At 39.7% G+C, this 18,008-nt stretch overlaps 1 protein-coding gene across 1 annotated transcript in view; it reads left to right on the top strand.

The window, feature by feature from the left end:
- Positions 1 to 17,753, top strand: part of gfra4a (GDNF family receptor alpha 4a) — a gene marked incomplete at its 5' end in the record, with an annotated part of 42,904 nt that extends 25,151 nt beyond the window's left edge. Inside the window, 2 exons of the mRNA XM_088002824.1 lie at positions 7,947 to 8,116; positions 17,163 to 17,753. Coding sequence (XP_087858950.1) covers positions 7,947 to 8,116; positions 17,163 to 17,309 — 317 coding nt within the window. The remainder of the gene's footprint in view (positions 1 to 7,946; positions 8,117 to 17,162) is intronic.
- Between the last annotated feature and the right edge of the window lie 255 nt (positions 17,754 to 18,008).

Raw genomic sequence — 18,008 nt, 5'->3', positions numbered from 1 at the left:
CAAATGGATACTAGCTAGTTTGATGAGTTAGCTGGACGCCTAGCCTCATTTCTTGTGACCGTTTGCGCTGACTCTCGCCCTTATCAGCCCGACGTTGCATACAAGACAGTTTGATTTGAACAGTTTCCTGCCGAGTCATTTACTGTAGCACACAGAGTACACAGTTGTAAAAATTTATCTTTGCACGGACGTGTCCAGCAGACATGTGCATTGAGTCCACTTCGAGTATGTGCTGACCAGTGTAGAATGAAGTGGGGGCCACATGAATTTTCTTCTATCTGGAATATTCTGTTGTAGCCCTGGGTATAGAGTCCCTGTTGTGCTCAAGTCTCTTCCACCATGTTTTACAGTGAAGTTGGTGTTTTTTCCAACAAAAACGTTCTTTTTGCCACGCTTGAATGAAGCACATTTTAAGAGTGCATGTTGTTGGTACTTGTAAACCAGGGGTGTCAAACTCCAGTCCTCAAGGGCCGGTGTCCTGCAACTTTTAGATGAGCCTCTGCTGCACCACACCTGAGTAGAATAATCAGGTCATTAAGGCTCTGGAGAACCGAACTACACAAGGAGGAGGTAATTAAACCATTTCATTCCAGCGTTTTGAACCTCTGGCACATCTAAAAACTGGAGGACAGCGGCCCTTGAGGACTGGAGTTTGACACCTGTGTTGTAAACGGTGCTGCCGTCTTACCAGGTTTGTCTTGAAAAGAAGGTTTTTTTAATCTGGTTAAATTAACGTTATGACCAATATAGACAGTTATAATAGCTGAGGACGACTGCAGCTCCTCTAGAGGTAGCACGATCATTTCACAACACTTTACACTTTTTGGATGATTGCTAGGTGCTCTGTGAGACATTCAGAGCTAGGGATATCGTTTCACAAGCTAATCATGCAGACTCCTGTGTCCCTTGCTCTGTGTGATGTCGTTTGTTCACCAATGTTCTCGAGCAATCTTCTAATGTCTTCAAGCAACACCTTTATTTTTATGTCATTAAATCACACACAGATCGACTACTTACTAATTAGCTCAATTCTGAGATCATTTGTTGCATTAGATTTTTAGAGGAATCAAAATAGAAGCAGGTCAATTCACACTTTTTGATATTTCTAAAGTAAAAAAAAAAAAAATCAGTCCGCGCAAAATTTTCAACCATGTTACAACTCCGTACTACATTGTATTGGTCTAAATACATTAAATCATGTTATTATGACTTATGTTTGCAGCTGTAACATGGCAAAATGTAAATAGCTGCTTTTGCATGACATCACAATGATTGATGAATTTTTAAAGCTACAGAAAACATGTTGACCAGGGACTTCTGTCAGTTCTGAACCATCTGGGATTCACTATCACACACTGGAGTCAAGGATCACTGCGTTAGGGGCTTAGAGGGTTAGGTGGTCGGGTGGATCAGTAGTTCCCGTCTTCTTTGTAGAACAAACGGACTCTGTGCGCTTCAGATCAAAGACAACGGACACCCAGAACTATTTCTGTCCTAAATTTCACTCGACTATGATCCACTTTGTTAAACAGTATGAAAACTGCTGGGTTGGCAGTGGAAGCCTCCAGGTCATCCATCCAATCCTCCATCTTTATCTTGCAGTTCATACCCAGAATCGCATCAGTGAAGAGAGACGAGCGGAGTCTCCACATTGATTTCTGCAGAATCTTGTTTGCAAAGGCAAACTACCTCGGGAGAATGGATCAATTTGTTTTGATCCTGTGAGAAATCAATGTTTGTATGTCACACCCGATACTCTGCTAAAGGCTTAGGAATCCTCTCCCTAATAATCAGCGAGCCGGTTCAGAAATCTCAGGGCTTTCTCTCTTCTTTTTTTTTTTGTTTCTTGTCTGGAAACAGATGGAAGTGTGGAGCAATTTTGATCTCCGAGCGCCACATCAATGCCACAGTGTAAACCGAGAATATTAATTGATGGTTCCGCCATGCATCTCTTTATTGGAGCACGTGTTAATTGAAGTGACTTTCATGCAAATGTAATTGTCGCCGAGTTGCCCATTAAGTGGGTGAAAATTAATGCTTAAGGAATATTAATGCATCACATGATCATCAGTCATTTTGGTTGTTGTAGATCCAAAAGTCTGATGTAATGAGTTTCCTTTGGGAGTTATGAAAGCACACATTTCCATGTAAATTATACATGGTGCCAAATTCCCATAATTTGATATTCCTTAAGGTATTAATTTGCTTTCTGTAAATGGTCTGTTTGAATAATTGTCTAGTTGTCATTTTAGCTATACAGAGATAAAATCAAAGTTTTTAATACATTTATTTTTGGTCTGTAGGTAACTGCAGCTACTTGCATCTGATTTTTCTATTCTATTTCCAGATGGCTTAAGATAAAAACCTGTGATTAGAATTGATTTGTTTGACTTTTCTTTTTTTTTAAATAGCAATTTCTGAATTTTATCAAACTCACATGTATCCATCTTTTTTTTAATCAAATATGGTATTTTTCTTTGTTAGCATAAACATACAGTCAGATCTATAATGAAATGGTTTCAGGTTTCATTCCAAATAAGACATTGAAGAAAGATTCAAGAATTTCTGTTTGAGGATACTCTCTCATCCAATCCTATTCTGCAAAAAATAATGTCAAAAAAGTCAGCTACTGTATTAAGATCATTATCTCCTTTTCTTCATTGTTCTGGTTTATCATGTAAAATCCTACTAAAGTATACCAATGGGGTGTGGATACTTTTCCAAAACCCTGTAAGCACACATAAAACTGCAATTAATAAACTTCAATGTGTGTTATATTGAATCTCATTCCCTGATTATCAGTTTGCAGCATCTACAAATTTTGCTGAACAGTAGTGCTGCAAATGTGTGTTTTTATACGGTAGAAAGAACTGCTTTCATGCTGAATAAATATAATCCAACCTGTTCCCTTAGCATTGCTTTCTAGCTAGACCCTCTACCTTTCATCATCAAAGATTGCATGACTATAATTTTGGTAAAGTTTTTTGTTTGTTTTGCCTTTGTGCGCCAGCAGAAAGGTGCATCCTGGTTTCAGAAGCACTGTAGGCAGCGGTAATGGAAAACAGCATAACTATTGTTGCTGGCCTTCAAATCAACATTTCTTTTATATGGGTGTTATTTGCTGATTGGACGTAATGACTCGCTTGCTGCACTACAATAATACCCTGTAAAATCTGCTTGATTATACATTTGACCCAAATGCTGCGTTTGTTCTGCTGGGACAGAATTTTGGTAGCGTTTAACCAAACATCAGCAGAAAAATTGTGAGGAAGTTTGTTGGGTTCCTCATTGGACCACCATTTTGTACAACTTGGCTTCTTTTGTCTGCTCAAAAGATAAGAACTCAAATTTTGCTCTATATGGTGACAACACTAAATAAAGTTATTATTTTCAGACCGGCCAAAATGGAAATGGTCAAATTGAGGTATTTCAGTGGACCTTTGGTCTGCTGCCCACTAGCTAATACTTGAGATCCCCACTAAAAACAATTGGTAACACTTTGTTTGAAGAAGTACAAGACTGACATGACACCGTCATACACATAGTATCTGTTATGAACATGAAGCATTCTTCATGAATGTTTAACTGTTGTCATATAGTGTCATTCAGTAAATAATGGCATTTTAATGCAAAGCTGCTTTAAAAGGCCATTAAAAATGTCATCTCTGCATTAAAAATGTCATTATTGATCAAATGACACTTCATGACAACAGTCAAACTGTCATTAAGACTCATCATGGCACACCACTTCAAATAAAGTGTTAATTATAACAACCCATTTTAAAAGTTCAAATACCAAAAATACTTTTACAGAAACTGGCTTTGTTGTCCGTCACTTGTCCGCCGTTGGCGGATCTCGTTTGTACATCAGATTTATGGCTGTACCAGCAACAAAAGGTTCAGGCTCTGGACTTTTGTATGAGAAAAAGAACATGATTAATTGCTTTAAAATGTTTAACATGTTAAATCAATTAATCAAAATTAAGGGACTAAAGTCTCAGCCCTACTTTATATGCATTAATATGCACAGTGGAAAGCACATCAGCTCTACCGTAGGGCTAAGATTCTCATCTTTCTCACATTTAGTTCTGCTCTTGGTGGTACAGTCAGCCATTAAAAATAAATGTGCGTAGAGTTGCATTGAGCCTAGGAATTTCAACTTCCAACGCTTCATTATAGTCTAGAATATTCCACATATTCTCATTGAAAGAGAGCTAGAATACTGAACTGTGAATGGGGTTATATAGTCTGTGTAAGACTTTATATGAGTCTTATATAAACCTATAAAGTCTGTTTAAGTGGGTAATGTGCATGTCTCTTTGCATAGATCATACAGCCAGACTGACTTATTGACCATCACTCTTGTTTCCACTCATCAGCTCGAGTTCTGTACTTCACCGTTTTGTTTTTGAGTCATTATGTTAATTAAATGAAGTGCATGAGATCATCCAATCATTGTATTGGGATCAGTATCTCAGGTTTGGTCTCAGGTTTCCAAAGAAAATTGATTTAAGTCTTGCAGTTGTTCAAATGAAATCTAACAATCCTAATTTGTGCTTCAAAGTTCTGTTAGGCAAAAACGCTTCTGTTGGCTCCCTTAGCACTTGGACTACAGCTGACTCCATAGAAATCCCTCCCCAATCCTCACACTCACAGACAAATAAATAAATTAAAAAAATCAATCCTATATTGTAGAAAATGGAAGCAATCCCAAATCAATCCAACAATACGCCGCAACACTAAGTTTACCCCTTAGCTTATGGTGCTAATTGAGCTATTAACACTAAAAATAATTTAAATAAATCATCTTATTTCCAGCAGACATTAATGTGGATGTTAAGGTGCTCATGATACTGTGTGACATTTTACTAAACAAGAATTTGTGAAAGTGAAAGAACCTAAAACAGATGGTAATTTATTTACCATCTCAGTTTGATAGGGGACATTTACAACAGTCTTGATTAGGCCACTTTATCCAATCTCTAGTTCATTTGCCTAGGAAGTCAGGTTTGTTTGGGGAGGTGTGAACGCTCAAACAAACTGATATGGGCAAAAAAAAAAAGAAGTTTAAATCTTACGTCTTGGTTCGGTTGAAGTGAACCCTGGTGAGGTTCGAATGTGTATGAATGCTAAGTGGATCAGAGACCACTTCAAAAGCAGGAAGCGGACAAAAACACAGGGCATTCTGGGTAAATATAACCGAAAACACACGTGTCCTAGCACTAGCATTTTTTGTTTGTTTGTTTGTTTCTACCAATGACAAAAGAGAAATCCTACAACTGAAATATGATGACACTCCATTTGCTGCGCTCAGTGTCTTCGTGTCACTTCCTTCATTGGTTCTTGGTGTAGCGCCACCGCAGGGGAGGAGGGGAATCAATTCAAGACTACTAATCACCCTTAATCATAAAAGACTACGTTTGTAAGGAGAAAAATACTTTTTCACAGGGCTGTAGATCCTAAACCTAACTGTTTATTAGATGTCTGTGTTGTACTTTAGCAGTTTGCCACCATGCAGCTACAGGTAACCTCTTAGGTGTTTCTCCACTGAATAAATGAAGATGCTCCCCTTCAGCTACAGATACTTCTTTCTGGAACTGTTGGAAGTGCTCCAGTTTTATTGTGAAGCTTCTACTAAAAATTGTATGAGAGAGTAGCTGAAGACCCAAGACGTTGTCATACAAAAATGATCACACTCTCACCTTGTGATTCAAACACTTTTACTTCTCTTAACCTCTTATTTCACGTAGACTAATTCATATTCTGCCGCATTTCAGTGGAAGTTGGTGGCACCTTCAAAAAAATACACGAAAAAAAAACCTACTTCCCATTGTTGTTCCCCCACTGACATTTCAGAAGTAGTTCCCAGTAAATACTTTGCCTTTTTAAAACCTATATTTGTAGATATTTTCACAACTGACAGAGGCACACTGCTGGGAGGGTGATTTCGGATGCTGACAGCTTTTAAAAACCAGCAGGGAGGTTAAAAAAAAAGCCAAGTTGAATGCATTTAGAAAATTTCCTGCCTCTGTCTTTTAATACTGCCCCGCAGCTATTTAGGTGTGTCTGCAAGCCCACAGACAGCAGATGAGTTATTCATTATTTGACCAGGGTTTCCACAGCTCATATAGTTAGTTGTTTTAGGCTAAGATTGTACATATTTATGTAAAAAAAAAACAAAGGCTGTCATCTGCCTATGGCTGAGGCAGCCTTCCATGTTACAATAACGTTCTATTTCAGTATGTGGTGAATTCCTGCTCGGACTCTTTTTGTCGCGTAACGGCAGAAAGCTTTGTACAGGATCATGGACTGCAGTATTTTTCTGCCTCAGGAAGAACATATTGGAGTCTATTCCCCAAGCATGAATACTACACACAATGTTCCATATTCGTAGCTGTTTTCTAACACCGGTGATCCTGAGAGAAATACTAGATGTATACATGTGGAAAATCAGAAGTATCTGTGTTCAGGGTTTTGCTTCCCAAATCATCTACATTTTTTTTGCATCCTGTAAGAAGAAAAGACAGGAGATGTTCAAACGTGAACAGACGGAGTTCTCCTTGTTTTGGTTGATTGGCATACATTCACATTGAAATGTGATTTTTTTTCCCCAGTCATTGCATTTTTGGGATTTATCACACACAGAGTGATATTTTTCTCCATTTTGATTGTTGCAAATAGTAAGAATCCAAAATTAGCTTCTTCATGAATTCAAATTTTTAAATCAGAAATATGAGCTTACTGAAGAGTATATAGATACGGTCACTAAAGAAGATGTTGGGACTTTTTAAAGTGCATCCATGTGCAATATGGCCCTAACATTTCTGTATTAACATCCTTTATTCACTGTTATGTGATCATACATTTGAGCTGTAAGAGGTAAACAGTAGCATACCAGAAAACACTTTAACTGCAGCATATCACGGTCTGTAATTAATCTATATTTTATCATGTATATTCACTTTAATTGATATACTGAAAATAATGACTTTAATATGATAGCTTATTTTATTACAATGTCTCCATAAAAATTTCATTTCATGTAGCTAAAATCAAGACCTTAAAAAAGCTCAAATTGAATAAAATTATGTAAGTTGGTCTTAAATATATTAAGCACAGGTCTTAAATTTTGTGTGAGCAGGAGTGTTTAATCTCGTAGCTTTTTCCTCGTGGGATTTCTCTCTCAGGTAAAAGTTTGAGTTGTGTGCCAAAATCTTCAGTGCATTCTGTGACTCAAAGTTGTTGAGGCTACCGGTAACTAGCTGCTAATTTACCCTTGCTAGCTCTTTGTGTCTCTCATTGGTGATTAGCTCAATGAATGACGGCAACAGGCAAAAGTCATCACCAGCGAAAGTCAAAACCAGACATGTGGGAGGCTACGCGTTTGGTTTGTGTGTTTATTTGATTATAGCCGCAGAGGCTTTAACATTTTAACTGTCTTGTGTCTCGTCACTAGCCCACATATTCCTGTCTGCGTCGCCTCTCGTGTGTCGAGCCCTTTAAGCGCAAATGTATTTGTTTGTTTTCGCAATTGGTCCACTCCTGTTGCCAACACGTACAATGCTAGGTTCATGTTGTACAAAAACACAAAAAAAAAATACTTAAGCCTGGTTTCAATGGGGGTTTCAGGTGAAGAGAGCCATATGCAGTGTGAGGAAGAGAAACACAAAGCTGCTGCCAAGATCCCACAAATACCCCATCCCCCAAAAATTTCCCAATTTTTGCTGTCCTTGATTTTAATGTCGCAGGACGTCTTACTATTCCAAATGTTTACAGTTTTTTCAGTCTAAAAATTCATTTAAGGTGGCATTAAAAAGGTCTTTAAAAGTCTTAAATTTGACTTGCTGAAACCTTACGCTATCTTGTGTTAAGATACATCTGCATAACAGTAAGATTTGTTATCCTGCGTGTTCTAAACATTTCCTTCTGCTGCTGGTGTGTTGCAGAAAATGCCATCTTAGCATTCGGGAACGGATCTGACGTGAAAACGGGTGCCAGTCAGCCTGGGATGTCAAGTCCGGCGACGGACAGCCACAGTCCACACTTGGCAACCACCGCCCCGGGCGTCTCCATGGAAACAGAGCAGAACGTTCTGCGAGCACAGATACCTACTCAGGTGAGACGAGACGGAAGAGTGGAAATGTGATGTGCAAGCTTTTTTCTAAAGAAGCAACCCGCCGGTGGAGAGGCGCTGGCTTCGATCTGGGTCATACAGCAGCGATTTAACAAACACTCCGCTCTCCAGAGGTCAACTAATTAGTAAATAATCCACCCACCTGGAAAATTATTCTGTAAATCCAGCTGTTCTACGACAGCCCTTAGAGGTTTCTTAGAGGAAATTAGTGACAAACAGAACATCGTAGAAAGGTCAGGGGGAAGGTCATGGAGAGGTTTGAAGCAAAGTGAGACTGGAAAACAGTATTCAAGCTCCAAACATCAAACAGAGCTAATAATATTTACTGCTTTATTTAATGATATTAACTTTAATACTTAATATTCAGCAATGTCAACATCGACAGTCTACGAGAGGGGTGTCCAAAGTCGGTCCTCAAGGCCCGGCATCCTGCATGTTTTAGTTCTCTCCCTAGTGGTTGTAACAACTTCCTCAGCAGGTCAGTGTTCTGCTTAGGCCATCATTTGATGCAGGTGTGTAAAACCAGGGAGAAAACTAAAACATGCAGGATGCCGGCCCTCGAGGACCGACTTTGGGCACCCCTGGTCTACGAAATCCTTATTATGTTTTGGTTCTACAATGATTTACATCTTATTTTCCTTCCAAAAAAAGACTTTCTAAACTGTTGTATGTTTTTAATTCTTGAGGGGGTAAAAAAGTTTGCTCTAGTTAAAAAAAAGTTATGTGGCCCTCAAGGACTTCCAACTTCATATTTTGGCGTATGTGACAAAATGTTTGGACACCACTGGTTTAGATCAAACCATATTCATAAAATATTGGAATGGCCCAGTCAAAGCAATTTACCCTAAAAGCCTCCTATTCTGATTGGAGCAAAGTGTTGTTCTCTAAAGTACTGACTCAGAGAAAACACAAGCTCCACACTTCAGATTTTTATTTCTGGGGGAAAAAAAACAAACATTTTATCTTCCTGTTCTGGTCTACCACATATAATCCCATCAAAATGTAAAGATACATTCAGGGGGCATTGATACTTTTACAAGACGCTGAAAAATCTTAATTAGTTTCAATTCAAATTTAAAAAAAATATTTTATTGATCCCAAATGGAAAACAAATGTTGCAACTCAAATTTTTCAAGATTCTCCAAAGAGGAGTTGTAGGTGGTGAAGGCTTTGGGCAGGAAGGATCTCCTGTAGCAGTCTGTATTACAGCAAATTTGAAGAGGCCTCTGACTGAAGACACGATTTTTGTTTATATTTTGGACCACTTTCAGCCTGAACAGAGCCATCACTCATACCGCAACTGTTTCATTTTAGTTATATTTCAGCTAAATGATCAGAGAAGAAAAAAGATAAAATGAAGACAACTATTACATTATTAAAGAAAAAAGATGTCTATAACATAAAGCAATGTTTGACCTATTTGTCATGTACACAAAAAGGGCTAAAAATACACAAAAAAAAATTATAAGCATGCACTGTACGACCATGTCTAGAACTGGTCCATGTCCATAACAAAGGCAGTGAGAGTCATGATTTAAGACCACACAATAAAAAAAAATAATTTTAATGTACAAAACCACTCAAGCTTTAAATATGCAGTATTATTAGGGAGAAATTGGAATAAGAGCATTTTCTGCACGTGAAAGAAAAGTACTTAAAACACTTTGTAGCTCCTGAGGTCTAAATATGCTGCAGAAAACATAATTGACAATCTGCCAACAGATATAAATAAACTTCACAGGCTAAATGTGTAAGTAGGCCATATTTATTTCCAGAAGGAAAAGCTGCTAAAAAAAAAAAACAAAAACAAAAAAAAGTGGTGAAAATTTGGTCTTTTGCTTTGTGTCCTCAGTGCTGCTCGTCCCACACACAGCTGTTCAACTCAATCTGTGACCAGGAACAGAAAATGACACTTTGCTGAACATACTTTTTTTTAACATCAGCTGAGGTTCAAATAAAATATTGCTGTGACTGTGCCAGTCACTGTTAATTAAAACTAAAAATGTGCATCTGTAAACTCATCAAAACTGTTAGTCAGTAAAAATAACTCGTTTCTTTTCTCAACTTTATTCCGCCATGTGCATCTCCCGAACAGCCAGACCGAGAGCCCCGAAGAAGAACACAAACCCTTAACATATGCTCCTGGCATAACAGTGCCCCTAGTGGGTGGACATGTAATACAAATAAAACAAAGGAGTAACAATCTCCCACTTTTCTTAAAAAAAAAAAAAACAAACAAAAAAAACAAACAAAAACAGGGCTTATGAGAAAGCGCAGCCATTAAGGATTTTGTCAGAACAGTCTCAACGTAACAGAATGTGAAACATCTTATGACTGAGTTTATTGAAGAATCCAAAGTCCTTCATAAAGAGCCCTAAGGAGTGAGGTTGCGGATGCTCCCTTCTTTGTTAAACAGTCTGCAAGTTGGTCTTTTGTTTGAGACCACAACACTTGATGAACTTTCTTAGTTTGCATCAGTTCTTTAATTGAACTGATTTCCAGGCGTAACCTTTTCTCTGCAACAAACTTAGTTGACTTAAGTGCATCAACAAGAGAGAAATTATCAGTCACACAGATTATAGGTGGAGGACAAGCAGTACTACCAGCACTGAGTTCAGAAAAGAGTGTGGAAAGAAAAATGGCATTATCAATCCCCTCAGACATGGCGAGTGTTTCACCTGCCAGTGTGCTTCTGACAATTCTCTTAATTCTCTTTGACTGCCATGCAATAGGAGAGAACCGCCCGTTGTCACCCATCAAAACAATGAAGTGCCCACCTTGAGTACCTCCATCTGAAAGATTTCCAAAAGATGCATCAGTGAATGTAACCATCTTTAAGTTACTGTCATCCCCAAGGTGTTGAAAATTCAATTCAACTGACTTGGCCTTGAGCTTACACACAACTCTGTTTGCTTCATTAATGGTCTGTACTGTAGCATGTTTGAGACGGGATGCTAAATTACTAGCATCAAACATGACATCAGGCCTGCTCTGTCTTGCCACCCACAGAAGTTGGCCTATCTTAGATCTGAGCTGCTCTGTTTCCTTCTCAGTGAGAGGTGAAGCTGACTCTGCTGCTCGTGAGGGTGAGAGGTGTATGGACTGCAGGTGCTGAATGTATGTTTCTTGGTGTATTTGTACCTTCTCACCTTGAGTAACAAGATCTACACCCACATAGGAAAAGCTATTGTGTGCTTCACGACCGACATTAAACTTTGACCTCAGGTGAGGCATGACTGACTCTGAAAACATGTGTGATCCACCCCATATAAAATCATCAACATGACAAGCAAGTACACCAGTTACATTTTTGCGCTCATCCAGCCAATAGAAAACTGCAGGGTCAACCTTAGACATGATGCCTCCTGCTTCAATCATGATGCTTTTTACTCTGTTATACCAATACAGTGAAGCATCAGCTAAACCATACACACATTTTCTCAGTTTCCAAAGCACACCTGTGCTATTGGCCTCTCGAGGAGGTTTGATGAAAATGTCTCTGGACAGTTGCATTCCTTGTAAAAAGGCAGATTTAATGTCCATAGAGTGAAGTTCCCATTGTTTTTGACATACAACTGCCACCAAGAGTCTCAGTGACTCTGAGGCACAGGTTGGAGAGTCCTTTTGTAGGTCAGAAACTTGTAGCTCCTCAAATCCTCGTGCAACAAGTCTTGCTTTTGGTATTATTCCATTTTCAGTCTCTTTCAGAGTGCACACCCAACGAGTGGAGACACACTTTTGTCCTTTGTCCTCAATTTCCTCAAACACTTGGTTCTGTTTCCAGCTTTTTATTTCATTTTCCTTTGCTTCATCAAACGATATGTCCTTACTCACAAAAACATCCTCGTGCATATCTGTATCCTCAGCATCTGCCTGGATGTGAAGATCCTCCAACTGTGACAGGTCAGCTGACTCACTGTTGCCAGCCACTTCTGCTGGCTCAAGCAGCTCCAAGTTAAACCAGTTCTTGTATTTCCCAGTTGCTTTGCCTGCACGTCCCAACACTTTGGCTTTTTGTGAGACACCCTCTGCATTTCTGAATGTCACAATTTGACCTGTCTTTATGATGGTGTTCCCAGAGTGCGGTCTCTCAGCCTCTGCATTTTCAGGAGCAGGCAAATGATGATTCTCAGGATTTACTGCAATAGTGTCTCCTTCTACATTCTCTTCAATGATGTCCACTGTGTGTTGTCCTCGATTGTTTTTCTCATCGCAGGTAATCTGAGGTTCTTCATTCTCGTGAGTAACTTTCCTCAATCTGAGTTGATGGACTCTGACACAGGTGCCTCCGTGTCTAACAAAAACGACTGCACCATCTTGACCAATCACCACTCCTGGTCCTTTCCATTCTGGACAATCCACTCTTTTGTAAAAGACTTTGTCTCCAGTTTCATATCGCTCGTCTATGGGCCGCATCTGTTTCTTTAGTGCTCTCCGTATCCTTTCTGAACATTCTGCTTCTGTAAAAGCTTTTCTTGCAGCATGCAAGGCTGAAATGTGCTTGGCAACCCATTCACTCTTGGTGGTGCCCTCTAGAGCTGGAGCTTTGTCTATTAATACAGAAGGCAGGTTAGGATTCTGCCCGAACACCAGCTGATGTGGGCTGTATCCATGGACACTTTGCATAGAGTTCTTTGCCATCAGGGCCCAGTCCATGGCAGTGCTCCAGTCACATCCAGTACTTGCTTTGACTTTCAGCAGGATCTCTGTCAGAGTTTGATTGTGGCGCTCCAACAGTCCATTGCTCCATGGACTGTAAGCAGGTGTTGTCTTGACTTCAATATTAAAGTTCTCGGCCATGTCTCTCACTTCCTCGTTATTGAACTCACCACCATTGTCACTGAACAACTTTTGTGGTGGGCCATGCACACTGATCCAATCATGGATAAAACGTCTGACTATTTCAGAAGACCTCTTGGTGGTTAAGACACTACCAGCACTGAAACGGGTAAACTGGTCAATAATGTGTAGGTACCAAACCCCAGGTTCAAGTTCGTGCAGATCTACAGCAACAGTTTCATTGTATGTAGATGCCAATGGTAAGCCGACAGCAGGTTTTGGTTTGGTCTTACAATATTTTTGACACACTTCACACTGGTTCACGATGTTTTTCAGCAGGCTGTCACATTCTGTGTCCTTGTTGCCAGAATTAGTCAAAAGTCTCTGTATTTTGTCAGCAGATGCGTGTCCAAACTGTTTATGAAGTTTCTCCAGAACTTTCATCTTTTCACTTGTGTTCATCTTGTCTGTTGTCGTCAGTATTTCTTCCTCATTAGCTTGCAATAGCTTATCAGAGTGAATGAAACTTCTATTTTCACTGTCCACAATGTTTACACAGTAATGACCTGAACTAGTAAAGTCCAGTTTGACAGGCTGGTTGAACATCACTGCACTGTCCCTTTCCATGTCCAAAACAGTCCCTGCCCTTTTCAATGAGGTCTTACTCAGCAGCAGTGGGATGTTAGCAGGTACTACTTCAGTTTCTATATTACACTTTGTGTTGCCGATTTTAGCAGGTATCTTTACCTTTTTTTATGGAGTAGACGATTTTTCCATCTCCAAACTTGAAGGGCCTGTGACTTTGTGTTTCTGTCTCTTTCATAGTCTTCACACTTTTCTTTTGCAACACAGTACTATAGTTGTCCAGCCACTCTTGTCCACAAACTGTCCTAGTGCAAGCAGTGTCTATTATTGCTGAGCCAAAACATTCTGTCATGAATATTTCTGCATCTGTTGGTGATTCTTTGGTGTACAGAGTTAAGTTGCACTCTTCCACGTCTTTTGTATCATCAGCAATTTTAACACTATCAGCTTTGTGCGGACAGTTTTTAACCCAGTGAAAAGTACTTTGGCACACTGCACATTTTGACCGTCGTCCGTACTTATCCAGCGGGTTTGTACCGGGCTGCGGAGTGTTGAGCTGTGAAGTTTTCTGATGGGGACTCTGCCGCCAGAACTTGCCTTTTTGCCGCCGTTGCTCCGCTGCAAACACGGACTCCTGGCTAATGCCCTCTGCTGCCGCACCTCTTTTTTCGCCAAATATTCTCTTCAAAGCGGACTTCATTGAAGCAAATGTTACATCTGAGCATGCCGTTAAAGCCAACTGTCTGTCCGTTATATCCAAACACGCGGTGTCCAAAAGCTTAAAAGCCAAAACTGGGTCAGGCAGCTCCATGTTGTATTTCTTCATCCGCGAGTAACGCTGCTCGAAATCAATAATATAGTCCGCCATCGACATGTTAACTTCTTTTATGATCCGGTCAAAATCCGAGTATGCTTCATAGATCCTGTCCTTTTCCTCTTTTAAGAACAAGTCATCTAGTTTAGCGAACAACGTTGTCATTCCAGTGTCTTTATTTAGATCATCTACCGGAATTTCCATCGCCGTGTCCCGCGCTCTTCCAGACAGGGCCAGGGCGACAGCCAGCGCTTGCTTTTTCGACTCCAAATCTGTAACTCTCGTCCAAATGTTGACTTCATTCTTCCAGCTTTCGTAAGGCTTTCCTTCCTCAAACGTTGGCGGAACTCTGTAGTTACTAACCATCCTCTGCTACCAATGTTAGTCAGTCAGTAAAAATAACTCGTTTCTTTTCTCAACTTTATTCCGCCATGTGCATCTCCCGAACAGCCAGACCGAGAGCCCCGAAGAAGAACACAAACCCTTAACATATGCTCCTGGCATAACAGTGCCCCTAGTGGGTGGACATGTAATACAAATAAAACAAAGGAGTAACAAAAACATCACAGGAGCTGCTGATTTGGATTTGCCATCCAGACTGGATGGCAGTCTGGATTTGTGGCATGCCCCAGTGAATTATAAGTCTGGTGGGCCACCAGGCTTAACTTGCCCCTCCCACCAGGCTAAGTGATGCTTGTTTATTTTAAATAGGGTATTTTATACAGCAGTAACAGTGACAGTAAAAATGGATTAAGCAAGACTTATAGATGATGGATTGAACTGGGTATCAACAAGCTTTGGCCTCATACTTCTGATTTTTGGTAACTTTTCACACAAAGTTACAAGTTCATATATTTTAAATAACACAATAACCATATCGTATTTATTTTTTGTGAGGTGATATTCAGAGAGGTGTTCATAAAAAGGCAGCCCACGTTTAGGCTAAACGTCATTAAGAGGTTGTAGATCATCTTAAATGATGTCCATTGAAATAAAGTTTAAATCTCTGATCATTTAATCAACTCTTTTCATCAACATAACTTTTTATTCCTCAGGTCTCTGACTTAGGCCGACCAGAAGTAGCATCTGAATCACAGCCCGAATCATTTCACTGTTTAATTGTATAGTTAATCTGAAATAAGTTTGATCTGTTTTAGTTCAAAATATTTGGACTGGTCAAAATTGGGCCGAATTGTTTAAAGTTAAAGGTAGTTGTTTAAAAAACTATTTTGCACTGGGGAGCATTCATAGCGCATCTGACAGTCAATTTATTAACCCTCAAATCGCACCATTGATGCTTTCCCAAACAGAAAAAAACGTTTCATGGTTCATATTCTGCTTTTTAGCGAATCTGTGCATAGCTTGGAAAAAAAATCAGTTCAGCTTTAAAAACTTTAACTGCATGTTAGATTTTGAGCAAATGAAAAGTGGTCCAGATTTATTGAAAGCTGAATTACAAATGACAAATTAATCAATCTTTGATTGTAATTTCTTTGTTTCCGGTATTCCACAGCAGAAAAAGAAAGAAAATGTTTGTAATTATATTAATTGTTAAAAAAAAATAGTGCTTTAATTATTTTTGAACAAACAGATGAAAATGCTAATTGTGCCATAATGCAGCAATGCCATAATCAGTTAAAGGTTTTTCTTTTTTTTGTTTGTCATTTTTATGACAAAAAAAAAATTGTTGAAGCAATAAAAAGGGTGAAACATGTAAGGGTGTAAATACTTTTAAGAGGCACTGTAGGTGAATGAGAAGGTCTCCTCTTTAACTCAGGCATTTACGTCCATAATTTATGTATTTAGACTTTTGTTAAAAAACATTGTTGCTATCATAACTGTCCAAAAAGTAAAAAAAAGGTTTCAAGATGAGTTTTTAAAGGTGATGCGCAATTAGCTTTTTCAAACATAGCATGTTGCATTTAGTTGCTAAATGCAACTAAATGCATTTAGCAACTAAATGCATTTAGTCCATCTCTCCATGCTGCTCATCCTAGGCTGGCCCATCCTGGTGCTGCTCTCCCAGCAGTAGGAGGCGTACCTTTAATGACCTTTATGGACTGCGCTATTCAGAGCCGACAGGGAGGAGGGGTTGGGGTGCGAGACATAAGTACGAAACATTATGTTTCGTACTTGTCACAAACTGCACCTTTTTCTGTCAGTGGGTTGTGTTGTGTAAAGCCAGTAGCTCCACACTTACGGTACCATTGTCTTCTGAACCCACAACTGAAGGGGGCCCAGGAATGGTGTACGGGTCGGTTGTATGGACCACTTTTACAATAGAAACAGATCAAATAGAGTATTGAACAAAACCGTCCTGTCCCGCTCAGGGGAGACAAGGCATCGGTCCTCTGTCTGCTTCTCTGACTAATGCTCTCTTTGCCTAGCCTATGAGTCTAGGACATCATTACTTTTCATTTGTAAAAATGTTGGAAACATTTTATCTCACAATTAAGTAGTACTCTGTGTCAAATTCTCTAATAAAATCCAGACAGAATACATTAGAGTTTGTTTGTATTATGATCAAAGTATAGAAAATCTCTAGGGCAGGCGTCTTCCGATCCAGGACTCATGGCAAGTATCCAACAACTTTTAGATGTGTCTCTGCTTCAACTCACCAGAGTCAAATTATGAGATCAATAGCAGGACTCTAGGGAGCTTTGGTGACCCGAGGAGGTCATTCAGCCATTTGATTCAGACGTGTTGGACAAGGGACATGTCTAAAAGTTGCAGGATACTGGCCCTTGAGGCTTGATTTGAGGGCCCCTCCTCTGAAGGTGCCAATATGATTGTGAGGGACACAAACCCAAAAACGATACCATAAATCACCGCCCGTGTGCTTTCTTTCAGGTAAATGGTAATGACAGATTGTGGGGCGAAGAGGGAGACTCCACTCTTCCCTCTCCGGGCCTTTTGGATCACGGCCCTGAGCCCGTCCATCTCTCCATGCTGCTCATCCTAGGCTGGCCCATCATGGTGCTGCTCTCCCAGCCGTAGGAGGCGTCCCTTTAATGACCTTTATGGACTGCGCTATTCAGAGCCGACAGGGAGGAGGGTTGGGGTGCGAGAGAGAAACGGCCAGTCCTGAGTGTCCGATGACGGTGTGGGGGAAGAAGAGCAAGCTCTGTCCTGCCCCACTCCCCTCTCCCTGTCACACACCAGAATCCCACCTAATCTTTTTGTGAATCATGACTCAGAGTCGTTGTGTTGTGGAGGATGCGTCATGGACAGGACCACAGGAGAGGGTGTCACCACAGAGTTGGGGAAAAAAAGGTTCCACGCATCATTCCCTGCTGCACACCAGCCCAACTTTTACAGAAAAAAAAAAAATCACACACACAGACTTCTCTCAGCTGCATATCTGCAGAGAACAAGGCCAACAGGTTTGGAAAGTGTATAGTGAAGAGACACTGAAGATGCAGTGACCGAAAACATTACAAAATATAAATATACAGGTGCTGGTCATAAAATTAGAATATTGTGATAAAGTTCATTATTTTCCATAATGTCATGATAAAAATTAAATTGTCATATATTTTAGATTCATTGCACACCAACTGAAATATTTCAGGTCTTTTATTGTTTTAATTTTGATGATTTTGGCAAACAGCTCATGAAAACCCAAAATCCCTGTCTCAAAAAATTAGAATATTATGAAAAGGTTCTCTGAACGAGCAATAAAAATAATCATCTGAA

This window comes from Poecilia mexicana, unplaced genomic scaffold, assembly GCF_051168715.1.
Source record: "Poecilia mexicana isolate PSO_F unplaced genomic scaffold, ASM5116871v1 scaffold_22, whole genome shotgun sequence".
Lineage (NCBI taxonomy): Eukaryota > Metazoa > Chordata > Actinopteri > Cyprinodontiformes > Poeciliidae > Poecilia > Poecilia mexicana.
Note: the sequence above shows the minus strand (reverse complement) of the source record. Positions and strands in the feature narration are given on the sequence as shown.